General features: G+C 40.9%; 1 protein-coding gene across 8 annotated transcripts in view; it reads left to right on the top strand.

Moving 5' to 3' along the window:
- Positions 1-20,582, top strand: part of SUCO (SUN domain containing ossification factor) — a 455,138-nt gene that overhangs the window by 401,409 nt on the left and 33,147 nt on the right. For all 8 annotated transcript variants that reach the window (XR_015733529.1, XR_015733528.1, XM_060690206.2 and 5 more), the window contains 3 exons: positions 8,725-8,790; positions 19,508-19,582; positions 20,403-20,487. Coding sequence is in view for 6 of the 8 variants with exons in the window: in XM_060690206.2 (XP_060546189.1) it covers positions 8,725-8,790; positions 19,508-19,582; positions 20,403-20,487 (226 nt within the window). In the remaining 2 variants the exon portion in view is untranslated. The remainder of the gene's footprint in view (positions 1-8,724; positions 8,791-19,507; positions 19,583-20,402; positions 20,488-20,582) is intronic.

Below are 20,582 nucleotides of genomic sequence, written 5' to 3'. Positions count from 1 at the left end.
GCTGATCCTTAGCTTCACACATCCGGGCTAGGTCCAAAGCCACTTCTCTTGTAGTCTTATGTGGTTCAATCACAATTTTCGAAGGAAAATCTATCAGGGGTCCTCCAGAAAACCTCCTGTAGCTCCCTGCATTTCCATTACCTCTGGTTCCACCTGCTTAAGCTGCTCTTCCATCTCTTGCTGGAGTTGCTTCTCCCTATCACTCTCCTTTATCTCCAACACAGTAGATGTATGTGGGGATGGTGAACTCTCTTTAAAAACATTAGAGTAAAATTGTTCCGCCTTCTCAACAGTATTTAATCGGTATCTTTCTCCATTATACCTCAAGATTATGCCAGTTGGAGCATCCCACTGAAATGGAATTTGTTGTTTTTTTAATTCATTCACTAGAAATCCAAAGTCTTTTCTATCTTTTAACATCTTAGGTGGTAGTTCTTTATAAACTCCAATCTGCGTTCCCTCCACTTGCACAGCAGAGAGAAAAGACTTTTGCAAAATATCATTTCTCATTCTTCTGTCTGTGAAATATATCACCACATCTCTAGGCAGTTGTCTTTGTCTGGCTACCCACGAATTCACTCTGTAAATTTTATCCATTTTGTAAAAAATCTCTTCAGGGCTAACCTTTAACAACACAGCTAGAGCATCAGCACAAATCTGTCTCAGGTCTTGTCTATCGTTCTCTTTTATGCCTCTCAGCCTTATAGCGAATTCCATAGACCTGAACTGCATCATTGTAATTTCATTTTCAAATCTCTGCATTTTATTATCAGCATCAAAGATTTTATAGTCAGTTTCCTTCATTTTAACATCCATTTCTGATTTAAATTCTTCCACCTTAGCATCCGTTTTAATAATTGCTTCTGACAGTCCAGTCACCACTGTGATTAATTTTTTAGTCACCTTATCATACTTTTCTTGCACCACCTCTTTAATTTCTTTAATCTCCTGCTTAATTTCCTGTTGTGACTTTTCAAATTTCTCATCCAAAGCCTGAGTGATAAAATCCTTTAAGCTTTCAAGATCAATCTCTTTTTTCTGGCTCTGCTGGCTGGGAGGCTGCTGTTCAGGTTTACGTGTGGGGGATCCCCCCCCCCCCCGCCTTCCCTTCCTGTTTGGTCTGCTTAGAAGCCATCCTGCCACATAGGCTAGCTTTTTCAAAAAAGGAGATCCTTTTTCCCTTTCCTCCACCACAAAGTCCTCTAAAAAATTCCCCCAGGTTTAGTCAGATTAAGGGTGAAATTGAAATTGAAGCAAGATCAGGCTTATTTTAAAAAAGGATTTTTCTTTTCCTCCACTTGTTACAGACAGCGCAACTTTGTAGCTAGTTGAAATAACTTTGCTAATCCACTCTCGCTTTCAGCTCGTTAACGCTGAAGCCGGGCCCCATTTTCAAGCGACTTTCACACATTCACTCTTCTGCTTAAAACTTAACCACAGGGCTAGTAATACTTGCAGTTTCGAGATTCAAGTTGTTGTTCCACCCTGGTTGTTTGAATTTACTTTATTTTGAGTAAAAAGGTTGCTCCTGCCGCCTTGCTCTGCGCTGGGCAGACTCGTCTCACGCTGTCCGGAGTCTCGGCAAGCTGAAAGGGAGCCACGCCTGTTTCCTCCCCAGAGGCAAGCCGTAGCTATCTGGGGGCTCACAGGGGCTCAACCTGCTTCTCGCCCACTCTCTTCCACTAATCCTTTGGATTCTGGAACTTCCGAGCCACTTCTCTGGATCGAAGCGGCTCTAACAGGCAGTGGGGCTGGCGGTCCAAAAACGGGACCGTCTTTCGGCAAAGGAAGCAAACCGGAAGTCAACATGGATATTTTCAACGACATGTTATTAGAGAAGCACTGTTCCAAACCTGGCATGAGATTAAAAAAGTACATTATGACAAAATTCCAGAATGGCTATCGACTATCAAGGCATAGATCTACCCCAATGCTATGGATATTGACAAAATAATACTATGGGGAAAGGCCCAAAATACTTAGGACCCAACTTTTTAGACTGCTGCAAAGATTTTAGAAACTTGGTGGAAAGGTAAACTTTGTCCCCTACTTTATAAGGTTTAGGTTCTGTTTGTTTGTTGTTTGCTTGTGCTTTATAGGCAGCCTTGGCTCCATTCAAGGCTTTGCGGATGACCGCCCAAATGGTTTGCAAATGACTGATCCACTGTTTCAAGGAGGGTATATCTGGTTCATGTGAGGTTAACTCATGCATAGCATTAGATTCTTGCCCTGTGGCCACTCTGAAAGGGGTAAAACCTGTTGTAGCATAAACTGCATTATTATAGGCTACTTCTGCAAAAGGCAGTAGTTCGATCCAGTTGTCCTGGTAATAAAAGAGTGCAAGTACTGTTTCAGAACTGAGTTTCTGTTGAGGTTGGAGCGCAGGTACTGTTCTGATTTCCTGTTAAGACGCCACTCCTCCATCACAGGGAGGCGGAGCCGATTAAGTGGTTCCGCCCCCAGATGCCTAATGGACCCTGAGAGGTTTCAGAAGGAGCTTGGGGAGATACCTGACTCCCTTGTCCACAGTCCAGCCGAGACCCTAATGGCTGCCTGGAATAGGGCGGCGTCCGGGGCATTGGACCGGATTATACCTTTGCGGCCTCTCAATGGCAGTGGATCCAGGAAAGCTCCCTGGTTTATCGAGGAGCTCTGGGAGATGAAGCACCAGAAGAGACGTCTAGAGCGACGCTGGAGGACCAGTAAATCTGAATCTGACTCTTGAGAGCCTTTATTAGGACTTATTTAGTAGCGACACGGGCGGCAAAATGTTCACATTTTTCCACACTTATTGCATCCACTGATTCTCGCCCAGCCACCCTATTTAGGGTGACTCGCTCCCTCCTTAATGCAGTGGGAGTGGAGGAGTCCTTCCAGGGTAAAGCTGAGGAGTTTGTGCAGTTTCTGTCAGATAAAGTCGCTCAGATTTGGATGGACCTGGACTCTGATTGGTCAATACCGACCGAGATGACAGGGGCAGGTCTTAGTCCTATTGTGTGGGAGAAGTTTGAGCCGGTGACTCCTGAGGAAGTGGACAAGGCTGTAGGTGCAATGAGTTCCTCCACTTGTTTGTTGGACCCGTGCCCCTCCTGGCTGGTTTCGGCCAGTAGGGAGGTGACACGAGGTTGGCTCCAGGATTTAGTTAACACGTCCTTGAGGGAGGGGTCCTTCCTGCAACCATTAAAGGAAGCGGTTGAAGCCCCTCCTCAAGAAGCCTTCCCTGGACCCAGCAGAATTAAAGAACTTTCGGCCAGTCTCCAACCTACCCTTTGTGGGAAAGGTTGTAGAGAAAGTGGTGGCACTTCAGCTCCTGCGGTCATTGGATGAAATGGATTATCTGGACCCTTTTCAGTCTGGCTTCAGGCCTGGCTACAGTACGGAAACTGCCTTGGTCACACTGTTGGATGATTTCTGGCGAGCCCGAGATACCATTGACCATAGTATCCTTCTGGGACGACTAAGTTGGGAGTTGGGAGTGGGAGGCACCATGTTGTGGTGGTTCTCCTATCTCTCTGGTCGGTCACAGTCAGTGTTGGTAGGAGGACAGAGGTCGACCCCTAGGCCCCTCGTTTGCGGGCTGCCTCAGGGCTCGGTCCTCTCTCCCCTCCTATTTAACATCTACATGAAACCACTGGGTGAAATCATCCGACAACACGGGGTGGGATACCAGCAATATGCTGATGATACCCAGCTGTATATCTCCACCCCCTGTCAGCTCAGTGAGGCAGTGGATGTGATGCGCCGGGGCCTGGAGGCTGTGAGGGCCTGGATGGGAGTCAACAGGCTCAGACTTAACCCAGACAAGACCAAATGGCTGTGGGTACTGCCTCCTAAAGATTATGTCGATTGTCCATCCTTGGTTCTGGTGGGTGAGAAATTGTCCCCCTCAGAACGGGCTCGCAATCTGGGTGTCCTCCTAGACTCACAGCTAAGATTGGAACAAGATCTGATGGCTGTGGCTAAGGGGACCTTTGCACAGGTTTGCCTGGTGCACCAATTGCGACCCTACTTGGATCAGGAGGCTCTCCTCACAGTCACTCATGCCTTTGTCACCTCACGGTTGGATTATTGCAACACGCTCTACATGGGGCAACCCTTGAAAAGTGTTCAGAGACTACAGTTGGTCCAGAATGCAGCTGCGCGAGCTATTGTGGGTGCACCTAGATACACCCACATTACACCAATTCTCCGCGAGCTGCACTGGCTCCCTATTGGTCTCTGGGCACAATTCAAGGTGTTGGTTATTACCTTTAAAGCCCTACATCGCTCAGGGCCAGGTTATCTTCGAGACCGTCTTCTACCGCATAGCTCCCAGCGACCGGTAAGATCCCACAGAGCTGGTCTCCTCCAGATCCCGTCAGCTAAACAATGTCAGTGGTGGGCCCGTGGGGGAGGGCCTTCTCTGTGGCTGCCCTGGTTCTCTGGAACCAATTACCTCCTGAGGTCCGGACCACCCCCACCCTATTGGCCTTCTGGAAAGCGGTGAAGACCTGGCTTTTCCGGCAGGCCTGGGGCCGTTGATCTCGCTACGGTGATCTTGCGAGACCCAGCCATGGAATGGAGTGTATGGGTTTTTAATGTTTTCTTTAAAAAAAAATTTACGGGATATTGTTTGCATTGTTTTTTTGCTGTAAGCCGCCCAGAGTTCCTAGGGAGTTGGGCGGCATAGAAAATGCAACTAATAAATAAATTTGTTCTGTGGCCCCGTTTGTCTGTGGATGATGACTAGAACTAAGTCCCTGCTTGGTCCCAAGTAGATTCAAAAACACTTTCCAGAACTTGACTGAATTGGACCCCTCTGTCTGAAATAATACGTTGTGGGGCCCCATGCAAGCAGTAAATGTGGACCAAAAACAGTTTAGCCAGGGCTTTAGCCATAGGGATCTTTTGGCATGGGATGAAATGAACCTGTTTGAGAAAAGATCTGGGACAATCCAGATCACTGTGTTTCCAGAACTCTCAGGCAAGGTCTCTCTCCATGGTGCTGAAGGGTCAGTCATCAGCTGCTATAGACCAGGATTTTTCCCCTGCCTGCATTTAGTGGCAGCGCAAATGGGGCAATTTGCTACATAACTTTCTATGTCCTTTTTTTAATGAGGGCCACCAGAATTGCCATTTCAGTAAATGTAATGTTTTTACAAAACCAAAGTGACCGGCTAATTTGGAGTCGTGACAAGCTTGCATAGTTTTCAACCTTTCCGTAGCTGTGACATACAGCTTATTTCCCACCCAAACTAATCCCTCTTTTATTATGCAAATATGTTTATTAGCACTAAACCACTCATCCGTTTCTAAGGCTTTTTTGAAATATGTGGTGATGGCATTGCCTAAGGGGGAGGGGTCGTTCTTCACCTGAGAGCATGTGATGATCTTAACTGCTAATTGGGAGGTTGGGATTATGGGCTTAATTAGTTCCGCCTTGACACTGTTATATTGCATTAGTCTGGACAAGGCATCTGCCAAAATGTTTTTTCCTCCCAGTAAATACTTCAAGGTGAAATTAAAACGTTGGAAATACTGTGCCCATCGGACTTGTTTTGGAAACATTTTCCGTGGGGTTTTGAGCGCTTCCAAGTTCTTGTGGTCGGTCCATACTTGGAAAGTTATTTTACTTCCTTCCAAGAAATGTCTCAAAGTTAGGAGTGTCCACCTAACTGCAAAAGCCTCCTTTTCCTAAATTGCCCATCTCTGTTCAGTTTCAGTTAACTTCCTAGAGGTGTATGCCCATGGTTGTAATTTGCCTTCATTCTCTTGGAGTAAAACATCACCAACTGCCACATCACTGGCATCGGCCTGGATTACAAATGGTTTCTCTGGGTCTGGGTGTACAGGTTCAGCTGAAAATTGTTTTTTCAGTTTTTCAAATGCCACTTGGCAGTCCATAATCCAATTCAGTGGTTGGCTAGGTTTTGGTTTATCTACCCCCTTGGTTTTTAACAGATTTATAATCAGCAACACTATTTGGGCAAAAGGGGGGATAAACTGCCTATAAAAGTTAGCGAACCCCAGGAAGGTCTGCAATTGTTTGTGAGTATAGGGGGGTTCCCACTCGAGGACTGCTCTGACTTTTGTGGGGTCCATTTCTACCCCCTGGTGAGAGATTCTGTACCCTAGGTAATCTATTTTATCTTGGTGAAAATACATTTAGAGAGTTTGGCAAACAATTTAGCTGCCCTTAATTTCTTCAAAACCTCCTGCACCAATTTAACATGTTGTGTCTTAGTTTCAGTATAAATCAGCATATCATCAAGATAAACTAAAACTCCCTTATATAAGTGCTCATGCAGCACCTCGTTAATTAGCTGCATGAAAACGGGGGGAGCCCCTTGGAGCCCAAATGGCAAAACCTTGAACTGAAAACATCCTAGTGGACAATTGAACGCTGTTTTCCATTCATCCCCTTCTCAGATCCTGATCCAATAATAAGCCTCCTGCAAGTATAGTTTAGAAAAAATTCTCCCCTTCGCCAGATGGGCCAGCATGTCCTTCATTAAGGGTAGGGGATAAAGATTTTCCTTGCAAATAGCATTTAAATTCCTATAGTCTGCACATAAACCTAAGGAGCCGTCCTTCTCCCAGAACAGGATGGAGGCAGCTACCTTGGGTCTTATGCATACCGAATCTAGCCTTAAGTCTCACTTTTCTCTCCATTACCAGAATTAACAGTTCTATAGTTGTAAAGGGTTTGACAACCCCACTCACCAAAGGGTCTTCATAGTTGCTCTCTGACTGACTGGGTTCCTCCACCCGAGAGCGAAGTTTGGTTTCCTCCCTTCTCCCTTCCGGTGGGGATCTCTTCCAGGAGCAGTTTGCATGCTACTGGTTTCAAGCTTGGTCGATTTCCGCTTCCTCAGCCAAGATACACCAGCTGTGCAGGCGGATTGAGACTCCAGGGGCAACACAGGCGTCGTACAGGTCATCGTTTAAGCCATCTTTGAACCAACGCACGAGTATTTCCTCTGGCCAATCTAGATCACGAAGTTCTTCAATGTACTTTGGGACTGGACGGCGTCCCTGTCTGATGTGCCTTATACAGTATCTAGCCTTGCGGTTGGCTAGGGGGTCCTCAAATCTCCATCTCAGGGCTGTCATGAAATAGTTGAGGTTGCGGAGCTCCGGTGCATCTGCATTATGGAGGCTCACAATCCAACATGCAGCTGATCCTTCTAGAGCCAGGGTGACACCCCTGACTTAGGCACCTTCTGTAGGGAGATCCCTCCCATACTTCTGCATGTAGGTCAGTACGTGTACAAGGAAAAATCCCAGTTGCTGGGGATTCCTGTCGAATTTGATGCCATGAGGAGGCATTCTAAGGGTGGAAGCCTCCTTTCGAGTCACAAGCCTTGCTTTGCGTTGAAATGTCTCCTGGGCGGATCTTCCATGGTGGAAATGGGTTCATCAGTAGCCCCCACGGTTTCAGCCAATGCCCCTGGAGTTGGGGATCCCTTTTGTTCATTGGTAGTCCCCTTTTGTACTCCTAACTGTCCTGCAGAGCAAGCTTGGGCATCCTGGATCTGCATGCCATGGATGGCCTCCCTCATGAGGTTCATGGCTTCCCTCAGGAGTTGGTTGGGCCAATCTGGGCTCCTTCCAGTTCATCATTGTTGTAAAGGTCTCCCATCTCCTGCTTCCGACCAGATCGTTGGTTCCCACGGGTGAGGGTGACATCTTTAGTTCTGCCACCCCAGTCTTCCATCTTCCCAACACCAATGGACCATAACGGCTTGGCAGCGGTATTTGAGGCAATGTTTTCCTTGACCCAGACATTGAGGGCCTCAGTTGAGATTTTGGGGGGTGGGATTCTCCCCCAGTCTTCAGGCTCTTCGTGGTCACTGCCCTGGGCAGACATGGTGTGCATGGTCCCCACAGTAGGGTTGTTACTCTCCGGGTTGACCAGTTTGCAGTTCTTGCCTAATGTAAGGTCTTGCTTCTCCAATCTTCCCAAGAAAGCAGGACTCTTGAAATTGCAGTTGTTCCAAAAGGAGTTTTTATTGAAAGCTTTGTGATAAATGAGATCTAGGCAAGAACAAAGTTCTCACTTAAAACCAGCTATTTAAAGCAATGCTAACCAAACCCCTCCCGTACTACATCATTGCAGGGAAACAGAAACTTCATATAGAGATTAACACAGTAATGCAGGAAACAGAAACAGAAACTTCACATACAGATCACTCCATTCCTTCCCCCTTCCTCCCACCAAAATAGCAGCGTCCCTGTAGAAATATCTGGGACCTGACACTACCATTACGTATATTCTGGTAAAAGCCGTTCCTGAAATCCTATATAAGGCTTTTCTAATGAGGTTAATAAAAGCTAGTATGTTTGATAAGGCCTAAGAGACATTAAAGGAGGTAGAAAATAAGTGTTAGAAACCATTATATGTTCTTCATTAAAAAAAACAAGACTAAAGTTCATTTTTCAGAATTGTTTGGTTTGTTTGCATATTTGTTTTAAAGTATAGTATTGCTACAACAGGGAGTAAGGCACTTGGTTTTAAGACTGCATAAAAAACCCAGAATGTCCATTCTAACTTTTAGCTAGGATTTTAATATGACAGTGTTATATTGTATATTTAATATTAAGGATCATTTAAATAATATGATAAAATAGTTCTTACTGTACTCCACAATATATTTATTCTAGTCCATCTAAGCAAGCAGATCTGATGTTAAAAAGGAGTTACTGTATTGACCAAATATAATTTTTTAATTCATTTTTGAACAGATTATCCTTTGGACTATGATATAAGAGAAGAAAAATCTTCAAAAAATCTACTTGGTTCTGCCACAAGTGAGTATACTAAAATCTACTTTTCATCTTAAAATGTTAAAACATGGTTGCTTTTATCAAGTCACAGTGCAGATTTGTTTTGATATGTTTAGATTTCTTGCTGGGGGGATGTTGTTACTGGAATGTTTCTTGGTAAATAAAGTTATTTTTATGCTTTTGTTATTTGGTTGTTTTAATCTTATTTATGAATGAGGGATATGTAAATTATTCATAAAGAGGCAGTGATTAGAATGGCATAAACCCAGATAAATGAACTATTTGAATAAAAGTCCAGAAAATTGATTCAGGATGCTGTACTTTGTATATAGTAGACATTTTAATAGCTTTCCACGTATTCTCTACTTTAAAATTTATCTTTCATTAGGAACATGACCCCTTTCAGAACAGAATGAATCCTAAACTTTTTATTGTTCAGCAGTACTTTGGATTTATTTCAATTGTTTGATTCTTTTCTTTCTTTCTTTTTTTTTTTTTTTTGGTAAATATTTTTTTTATTTTTTTCCAAACATAAACATAAAATATAACTTTCAAGAACAGAGTTTCGATCCAGTCATAGATGGTTAACATGCTTACATTCTTTTAACACGCTCTATTCCACTTTTCTATTACATCTTTTAAAAGTTTAAAACAGAAAAAAAACAAATTTAAACATAAAATTCTAACATTTTCATCTAAACAAATCTAATATATCAATACAGCTTTAGCTTCAAATTAAATTTTAACTCATTATCTCTGTATCTATATCTCATCAATATCCAATTAATTGTTAACAATATTTTAGTCTCTTATTCTAATTATATACCTTACAATTTTATCACCAGAATTATCAAGTTCAATTTCAATACAACTCCATTTTGTTAAAATTTATAAAACACAATTTTATCAACGTCTTAATTATTTGACCCTTTTTATCAAATCACAGTATCTTAAATTTTCCAATTTAATATCCCACTTATTACACAATTTTATCACAAGAACATATTACTTATTCTTTCCCAAGTTATCAACTCTTTTGAGATTATTCCCAATATTATCTCCTCCCTATCTCCCCACATTATAGGCTGATTTCCAGCATATTGTATTTGGCTGGTTTCTAGCATAATCTTCTCCCAGACTCCCTCCTTTGTTTGGCTGACTTCCAGCATATTTTATTTGGCTAATTTCTAGCATAGTCTCCTCCAGAGCTCCTTCCATTATTTGGCTGATTTCCAGCATATTTTTCTCCAACTCTCCTCCTTTTGCTTGGCTGATTTCCAGCATTTTATTGGCTGATTTCCAGCATTTTGTGTTTGGCTGATTTCCAGCATAGTCTCCTCCAACTCTCCTACCATTGTTTGGCTGATTTCCAGCATTTTAGTTATTTTCCCACTTATTTCCTCCGAGTCTCTAACTCTTATCTAGTTAATATCCTTCCCCTCATTATTTTAACTTTCCCTTACATCATAATTATCTATTTGATCTTTATGTCTCAACATATTCATCAAAATTAATTCTCATTATATTTCATAGTAATCATCATTTCCAATATTTGTTGAATTAAATCACAATTTATCTCTATCATCTGTGTATTTCATAGTTTCATTCAATAATATGTTAATCAATCATAGTCACCAGTCTAACTTTGTTTGCAGAGTATAGCATATTACAACAAATAATAGGTTTTCTTAAAATTATCTCAGGTTAATATACACTTCTCATTGTACTTTTTAACCACTTAGTATATAAATCCCTATTTTAATTGCCATTTATTATTTTCTTTCTTTATTGTTCCAAAAACCTTCCTGTTTTAATCCAAAAAAAGGAAAAATAAAAACCTTTTATTCCTTTAAGCTTTTAAGCATTACATTACAATTTAATTACATTTAGTTTGAATCTATTTTGTTTCTTCTTTTTTCTGCCTGTCTACCTGTTCCACTTCAAAGTTCATCTATTCAAATTAAAAGTGCTACATATCACTTTAATGCTCTTAAAATGTCTGCTCCAAGCGTGATGTATCCATTTCCTATCTTGTATTCATGCGCCACACCTTCTTTGCTAAATCTGTAAATTTCCATTATAGAAAGGGTCCAGGATCTTTCTTCTTTCTTCTTAAAATCACCCAGAACAGAATAAAAATTTCCAAAATCCATTAGTCTAATGTTAATTCCAAAGTAATCATAATAATCCAAAATAGAAAGCCATTTAGATTATTTCTTTTACAAGCAGAAAGTAAAGTCTCTTCAATCAAACCCCCCGCACCTTTTTCTTGCTAGGCCAGTTAGTTTCATTTCTAGTAAATCCAGAGTATTTCTTCTTTCTTCTTTTTAAAATCACCCAGCAACAGAACAGGAATCTCCAAAATCCTTAAGTTTTTTTTTTTTTTTTAAATTTGATTTATATGCCGCCCTTCTCCGGAGACTCAGGGCGGCTTACAGTGCATTCAGCAATAGCCTTCATACTTTTGTATATTTATACAAAGTCAGCTTATTGCCCCAACAAACTGGGTCCTCATTTAACCTACCTTAGAAAGGATGGAAGGCTGAGTCAACCTTGAGCCTTGGAGAGATTCGAACCAGCAGTAAATTGCAGGCAGCTGTGTTAATAACAGGATGCTTTAAACCACTGTAGTACCAAGGCTCTAAGTCTAAAGTTAATTCCAAAATAATCCAAAGTAAAACTCCATTCATAGTGTTTCTTTTCCAAATAGAAGGGAAATTTCTTTAATCCACATTCCACCTAATCACTGCAGACTCCATAGCTACAATGTAGCCGTTCATCTGCCTTTCTTCATTAACTTTTCAAAGTTGTTAACTCCCAAAAAAAGGCACACAAAAAAAAATGTTTCTCCAATCCATTCCAATTAGAAAAATAGAGAAAATAAAATCCAATTTTCTAATTCAGTAAAAGCCAATTCTTCCGAATCAATTATACTAAAAAATTCTAACATGGGTCATTTAGTTCCAGTTAATTATTCCGTGTCAAATTTTCAAGCCCCAAAGCTCTGTAGCCGCTTTTTAAATTTTGGATTCTTATTTTTTCTTAAAATAAAAAATTCTGTTGTTTCTTGCCTGGGTCGATGTCACTCGCCCGGCTTCGAAAAACTCCTCCTTTCCTCTTCTCTCCTGCACATTCTTTTCACGGTTCGCCGCGGCTTTGCGGCAGCCGCCATGGCTGCCTACCCCCACCGCCGACTTCGAGGATTCCCTCTGGCTTCCGAGGAACTTGCCTGTTCCTCTAAGCCTTCCGAGATGCTCCTCGTCTCCCCCTATCCCTCCGAGACAGGGTCGGTCCGAAGACCGATCGATCGGTGGTTTGTCAGTCGGGGTTTCCGTGGGCTCATTAGAGCCCGCCATAGCCCCGACTGTAGCGCCGTGGCGCCGGATCGGAAGTTCTCAATTGTTTGATTCTTATCCAACTTACTGTATATACTTGAGTATAAGCCAACCCGAATATAAGCCGAGGCACCTAATTTTACCACAAAAAACTGGGAAAACTTTTTGACTCGAGTATAAGCCTAGGGTGGGAAATGCAGCAGCTACTGGTAAATTTCAAAATAAAAATAGATACCAATAAAATTACATTAATTGAGGCATCAGTAGGTTAAATGTTTTTGAATATTTATTTCAAAGAAAAACAGTAAACTAGCTCTGTAAGTGCATAGTGTAAACTACACTATAACTAAATTACACAAGAGAATGTAGTATATATACCAAAAATAATTCAATAACAATTTAATCTGATACATTGGGTTAAGTGATGTAGGGTTTGATCTAATTTCAGGCAAGCTCAAGCCTCTATTAAGAGATACCTGCATTCTCTCTCTTTCTCCCTTCCTTTTTCTTTTTCTTTTCTCTTTCTTTCTTTGTCTTTCTTTCTTTCTTCTCTCTCTCTCTTTCTTTCTTTCTTTCTTTCTCCCTCCCTTTCTCCTTTCTCCCTTTCTGTGAAGAACCCCAGAAGGTCTTTGGTAGGAGGAAGAAAGCCAGACATTTTGAAACGTTTTGTAGCTTACCCTGGGCAAGGATAGCTAGTGCAAGCACTTACAATAAGCTCTCAACTCAAGTTCAGTGAACTTAGGGATCCCCAAACAGAGGATGAAGTGTGAATAAAAGGGTTTACCCTTCCCTCCCTCCCCACCCTCTCTCTTTCTTTCTCCCTCCCTTTCTCCTTCTCATCTGGCATTCTTAGAGCTCCACTACTGATTAGCTTAGCCTGAGCAAGGATAACTAGCAGCCAGCCTATTACAATAAGCTCTCAACTCAAGCTCAGTGCACCTGGGGATCTCCCTAAACAGTGAGGATTTCTTTGTTTCTTTCTCCCTTGAAGCCCCCCTCCCCAGCCCGTTTTTGCTTCCAGTGGGCTGCAGGGAGTCTTGCTAGGCACCCCCCCCCCATACACACACACACCATTTTGGCCTTAGCAAGCCTCCCTGCAGCCCCGGAAGCCAAAACGCGGCGCGGGGGGCGCTGCACCCCCTCTGCCGCCCCATTTTGGCCTTAGCAAGCCTCCCTGCAGCCCCTGGAAACCAAAACGGGTTGCAGGAAAAAAGGCATTTTTTCCTCACTTGAGTATAAGCCGAGGGGGGCTTTTTTCAGCATAAAAAATGTGCTGAAAAACTCGGTTTATACTCGAGTATATATGATATTAATGTAACTTATATAATATTCTATATTATTGACAACTCTTAATGAACAATAGAAATTTCTGCTATCATCATATTGATGGTATTTCACTTTAGTGTTCTGGATGATTACATCATGAATATGTATATAAAATAGAGATAATTGGCAGAATTCTTTAAAAAGTTGCAGACTAATAACTTAAGTACCAAACAATTTCTCCTTAGTTCTAAGTTGGATCTTTCTTTAATGATCTTCCACCCATTACTTCTTGTCCTGTCCTGTCCTCAGGTGCTTTAGAGAATGTTGACTCCCTCTTCTCTGTTACGCACGGTCACTCATGCCCTCGTCACCTCCCGCCTGGACTATTGTAATGCTCTCTACATGGGGCTCCCCTTGAGGAGCACCCGGAGGCTCCAACTGGCGCAGAGTGCGGCCGCGCGGGTGGTAATGGGAGCGTCATGGCGCTCCCATGTGACACCTCTCCTGCGCGAGCTGCACTGGCTCCCGGTGGTCTTCCGGGTGCGCTTCAAGGTTTTGGTTACCACCTTTAAAGCGCTCCATGGCTTAGGACCTGGTTATCTACGGGACCGCCTACTACCACCAATAGCCTCCCACCGGCCAGTACGCTCTCATAGAGAGGGACTCCTCCGGGTGCCGTCAGCCAAACAATGTCGACTGGCGACCCCTAGGGGGAGAGCCTTCTCTGTGGGGGCACCTACCGTCTGGAATGAGCTCCCCCCAGAGATACGGAGGATCCCGGATCTGCGCACCTTCCGCCGCGCTGTGAAGACTCTTTTATTCCATCAAGCAGGCTTGGCCTAATTTCCTCCCTCTTTTAATATATAAATTTTAAATCTGTTCTTAAATTATTGGGGTGTTTTAATTTGTCTGGGCCAAAATGATTTAATTTGATATTAACTGGTTTTTTAAATTTTTGTATTTATGTATTTTATTGCTTGGCTGTTCACCGCCCTGAGTCCTTCGGGAGTAGGGCGGTATACAAATCAAATAAAACTAAACTAAAACTAAACAACTGGAAGACAACTCTTCCACGCTTAATCTTTCTCTTCAATAAACTAGACATACCTAGTTCCCTTAACGCAGCAGCCCCCAACCTTTTGGGCATCAGGGACTGGTTCCATGGAGAGAGGTTTTTTCTGCAGACCAGAGGGATGTGGTTTCATGTGCTGCCTGCATCCTCCAGATGGGGCTTCTCTTGTTTGTGTGGCCCAATTTCTGGCATGGCACAGACTGGTCCGTGTTCACAGACCAGGGGTTGCAGATCCCTGCCTTAACGGATTAGTCTCCAGAACTCTTATCTTGGTTGTTCTTCTCCGTACTCTTTCTAGAACATCAGCATCTTTTTTGTATTGTGGCAACCAGAACTGGATGCAGTATGCCAAGTATGGCCTCACTACTGCAGTATATAGTGGTACTAATTCTTCACGTAACCTTGATGCTATCCCTTTGTTGATGGAGCCTAGGTCTTCACTAATTTTTTATTTTTTATTTTTTATTTTTTTTTTTGGCAGCTGCAGCATGCTGCTGGCTCATACTTAAATGGTAATTCACCAGGACACCTAGATCCCTCTCACAATTACTACTGTTGAACTAAGGACTGCCTATTCTATACCTGTACATTTGATTTTTCTGCCTAGGTGTGGGCCTTATTTTTCTCACCACTGAACTGCATCTTGTTGGATAGGGCCCAATGCTTAGTCTGTCAAAATAACAGAATGACAAAATAACAGAGTTGGAAGGGACTGTAGAGGTCTCTAGTCTAACTCCCTGCTCAAGCAGGAGACCATATACCATTTCAGACAAATGGCTGTCCAATCTCTTTTGGATTTCAGTGATAGAGCACCCACAATTTCTGAAAGAAAGCTGTTCCAGTGCTTTATTGTTGTCATTGACAGGAAATGTCTCTTTAGTTCTAGGTTGCTTCTCCCCATATTTAGTTTCCAACCACTGCTTCTTGTCTTTTCTTCCGGTGCTTTGGAAAATAGGTTGACCCCTCTCTTCTTAGTGGCAGCCCCACAAAAATTAGCACTTAGACTTATATACCACTTCACACTGTTTTACAGCATTTTCTAAGTAGTTTACAGAGTCAACATATTGCCCCCAACAATCTGGATCCTCATTTTACCGACCTCAGAAGGATGGAAGGCTGAGTCAACCTTGAGCTGATGAGATTCGAACTGCCAAATTGCTGGCAGCAGGCAGTCAGCAGAAGTGGCCTGCAGTACTGCATTCTAACCACTGTGCCACCATGGCTCGAGAGAGAGAGAGAGAGGGAGGGAGGGAGAGAGGGGGGGAGAGGGAGAGGGAGCGACAATTCCTCAACTGTTCTTCATATGTTTTAGCCTCCAGGCCCCAATCATCTTTATTTCTTTTCTCTTTATTCTTTTCAAAGTCTCAACATCTTTTTTATATTGTGGTGATCTTATAAAGAAGTATCAACACTTCTTGTGATCTTGATTCTATCCCTCTGTTAATGCAGCCTAGGATAGCATTGGTTTTTTCGGCAGCTGCAGCACACTGCTGGTTCATATTTAAGTGATTGTCCACAAGGACTCCAATATCCGTCTTGCAGTTACTGCTATTGAGCCATGTTTCATCTAATCTGTAGCTGTACATTTGGTTTTTTTGCAGAAGTATAAAACCTTACTTCTCTCATCTTTGAATTTCATTTTGTTAGATAGGGCCCAGACTTGGTCGAGATGCTTCTGGATGTTGAGCCTATTTTGTGGGGTGTTGGCTATTCCTGCCAGCTTGGTGTCATCTGCAAATTTGATGAGTTCCCCTTCTATTCCCTCATCTAAATAGTTTATGAAGATATTGAAGAGTACTGGGCCTAAGAGAGAACCTTGGGGTACTCCACTTCTCATGTAGGTGCAGTTCCATTAAGGACTATACATTGATTGTAGTTTGTCAGCCAGTCAAATCCATCTGGTGCTAATGCTGTCTAGCCCACATTTTTCTAGGTTACCAAGAAATAGGTTATAGTCTACTTTGTCAAATGCTTTACTGAAATTCAAGTATAGTGTGTCCACGATATTTTTCTGATCTACCAGTTTTATCAAAGAATGAAATAAGTTTTGATTGGCATAATCTGTTTCTGACAAACCCATGTTGGCTTCTGGTTATAACTTTGCTTGCTTCTAGGTGTTTGCAGATACGTTGCTTGATTACCTTTTCCAGTATCTTCCAGGTATTGATGTCAGGCTAATTGGTTGGTTTTCTTTGCTCCTGGCCACTATTACCAATTATTTCTGAATTCTATCTGCTTCTGAGACTAAGCCTTTTGAATCTTGACTCTTATCTTCTAAAGTGGTAGCAATTCCTCCCAGCTTGGTGTCATCTGTAAATTTTATGAGTTCCCCTTCTATCCCTTGTTTAAATCATTTAAGATGTTGAAGAATATTGAGCTAAGACAGAGTCTTGAGGTACCCCGTTGTATGCACCCCTCCATGTAGATCTGGCTCCATTGAGGACTATATATTGAATGTGGTTGGTCAGCCAATTAGAAATTCATCTGGTGGTGATGCTGTCTAGTCCATATTGTTCTATTTTGCCAAGAAGTAGGTTGTGGTCTGCTTTGTCAAATGCTGTACTGAAGTCAATGTCATAGCATTTCCCTGATCCACCAATTTAGTCACTTTGTCAAAGAAGGCAATAAAGATTGCAGGGCATGATTTGTTTTTAAAAACCTATTTGGATTCTAGTCATTGTTTTGTTCGTTTCTACGTGCTCGCAAATCTGCTGCTTCATTATCTGTTCCAGGTTTTTCTAAGGTATTAATGTCAGGCAGATTGGTCTATGGCTTCCTGGATCCATATTTTTTCTAATTTTTAGATTGAAATCACATCCAACTGGCAGTTTCCTGGTGCTCTAGAAGCTTTGAAAGATTTTGTTCAGTGGTTCCAAGAGCACATCTGCCAGCTTCCTCAGAACTGTAGAATATAATCCATCTGGTCCTGGCAATTTGAACTCGTCTAGAGTAGATAAGTGTTCTCTTACCATTTTCTTGTCTATTTTGACTTGTATTCTTATTCTGTGTCCTTCGGTTGAACTATTTTTCCTTTGAAAAAATGAATTAAGCAGTTCTACATTCTCCCTGTAATTTGTCACCTCCCTGCCATTTTCACCTGTTAGTGGACCAATCATTTCCTTTACTTTGTTAATACAGTAGTGGCCAAAATTGTGGAAACCTTTTGGGAAAAGCGTATTATTTGGTGGCTAATAACACTACCTTTTTTTGGAGTTTCAAGATAATCATATTCCACTGCTGGAATGGCCTTGGAATAGCCCAGACTTTAGCCCAATTATAAATCTATAGAAAATCTATGGATGTTAGTCAGAAGCGACCCAGCAATAAAACCCAGTTAATAGAAGCAATCATTCAATCTTGGTTTCACATTAGAAAAGCTGCAGAACTAAAAGACTTGGTTCACTCCATGGAAGACGGTGTAAGGTCGTAATTCATGCTAAAGGTTACCCAACTAAGTATTAACTGACATGGTGATAATTTTTGTATATCTCATTTTTTTCTACGTGTTTCACTTTTCTTCTTTATACTGTAACTGCTATTCTAATAGCAAATCTTTCATAAACGTTATTGCATTACATTCTTGATTAAATTGTCTTTCCATTGATACATAATTTTATGGTACTACTCCAAAAAAAGTGGTGTTATTAGCTCGTTTTGGAAAATACACTTTTCCCAAAAGGTTTCCACAATTTTGGCCACTACTGTAGATCTGCATATATTATGCATATATATGGTGCATATATTAGCCAGTCTTCATTTAGCTAATTGAAGATAACAACTGACAGATCATTTTTAAATCATCAATATTTCCTAATTTTTCAGCTCAGTTAGTACTACTGGTTGAGAGAACGAAATGTTGAGGTGTGTGAGAGAAATCTTTCCCTTTTTAATGACAAATTTTCTCTATATAATGGCAAACATATCCTCCAAACATTCATGATAATGAATGTCGTTCAGCCCTTAATTACTTCATCTCCTTTTCTATCTTTCATGACAATTAATGTGTAAAAAACTAATTAAATGAACTGAAGAAGCTTCTTGGATGAGAAGGGAAATGTCTTCAAAGAAAACAAAGTCCAGTTGCCTCTTGAAAAAGCACTTTTGGGATATCCTAATTAAATAATTAATTCTTTATATTATGCAGTTTTTTAAAATAAAAATTTCCTCTCTGAGTACTATAGAATGTGTATTTAGATTGTGTCAGCAACAAGAATCAGTACTTCAAACCAGCTTTCAGATTTTGAATGGGTTTCACTCGATTTCAGCATGGGCAACAGTAGAAGATGTTTCATTTTCTTAATTCTAATCAATAGTGGTGAATTATTCAGAAAATGGTATATTGTTTCACATAAAGGTGTTAGTTATCACCTTTAAAGCGCTCCATGGCTTAGGACCTGGGTACCTACGAGACCGTCTTTTGCCACCAATAGCCTCCCACCAACCAGTTCGTTCTCACAGGGAGGGACTACTCAGGGTACCGTCAGTCAAATTATGCCGACTGGCGACTCCCAGGGGGAGGGCCTTCTCTGTGAGGGCTCCAACCCTTTGGAATGAACTGCCCCCGGAGATACGGAATATCCCTGATCTCCGTGCTTTCCGCCGTGCCCTCAAGACCCTGATGTTCCAACAGGCGGGGCTAAACATATGAACATGTGAATGAATTTTTTAAATGTTATCTAATTCTGGGTTTTATTTAATTGACCAAACTAAGTAATAATTTTAATTAGCAATTTTATGATGTTTGTGTGTCTATATTTTTCTTGACTGTACACCGCCTTGAGTCCTACGGGAGAAAGGCGGTATAGAAATATTATTATTATTATTATTATTATTATTATTATTATTATTATTATTATTAATAATAATAATTAATAATTAATAATAATAATAATAATAATATGTTAAATTCTTGACTACACTCATTATTAATGAAAATTTTAATTTGAGTTTCATTTAGATAGATATAATTTACTGTTCAAAAAGTATATGCCTAACAGAACAAATTTCAGTAAAAGTGATTTCCAACTTTAAAAATAAATGATGGGATATGTGTCTGACACTTTTCTAGATGCCATTTTAAATATGGTGAATATTGCTGCTAATATACTTGGAGCAAAAACTGAAGATGACACTGCAGAACAAGGTAGGCATATATGTCATCTAATTGATTTCTGGAATAAACTTTAAATGGCTTTTATTTTGTTTACATGAATTTTCTTTCTGCTTTGCATAATAATAAAATCTCTGCAATTGTTTTAAACATCTAGTTTTTCTTCAACAGGATATACAAAAAATAAACAAACAGCTCTTTAATTTAAAAAGTAATTTGAAATAATAAAGCAAATAAGTAAGGTAAAAATATTAGGGAAATATTTAGCAATCGGTTAACAAACCAATAATTTAACCACAGCACTTAAAATCACCTCAAAAAGAGGTGCAGCTATCCATGGACCAAAAACATTTACAAAAAGAAAGTTTTTTAATATATGTCAGTCCTGCTAGGTAGACAGACCAGAAAATCAATTCCACAGGATGATTAGAACTACACTATAACAGAATCTTGCAAATCTGCTTGTGCTTTTAACATCCCAGTATTATTTGTCTGAGCCGCTTCTGAATATTATGTTGCTTCTCAAGATGTAGTGTTTCAACCCCCTTTGCCTAGGTAACAATTCTTGCATATTTCAGTTAAGATCACATCCCTCACTTTCTACAATCTCTCACATAAGATCCTGACCTGTGAGGAGGCAAAATGAGCTTTCTTTGAAAAATGTCTATGGAATTGAGATGATTACTGATTATTTGTGTACCATCTAGATCCTCTGTAGTGAAAGAATATGTAAATCTTACATCAATAAATATTGCATATTGAATAGTATACTAGTAAATTAAAAATTTCTTTTGTAATCATAATTCAGTTCAATGGAATTTCATATAATTAAATCTGTATGTCTTTTCAATAGGAAACAAGAATGTTTCTGAAAACACAACTGCCACTTCCAGAGAAACACCCAAATTACCAGAGCCAACTACTGTTCCTTCTTTAGAGTAAGTAATATGTGCTTTAAAGAGCCTCGGTGGTGCAGTGGTTAGAATGCAGTACTGCAGGCTACTTCTGCTGCCTGCCGGCTGCCTGCAATTTA

Source organism: Pantherophis guttatus, chromosome 3, assembly GCF_059756535.1.
Source record: "Pantherophis guttatus breed Tessera chromosome 3, ASM5975653v1, whole genome shotgun sequence".
Taxonomy (NCBI): domain Eukaryota; kingdom Metazoa; phylum Chordata; class Lepidosauria; order Squamata; family Colubridae; genus Pantherophis; species Pantherophis guttatus.
The sequence above is the reverse complement of the archived record's forward strand: the minus strand, read 5'-3'. Positions and strand labels throughout refer to the sequence as shown.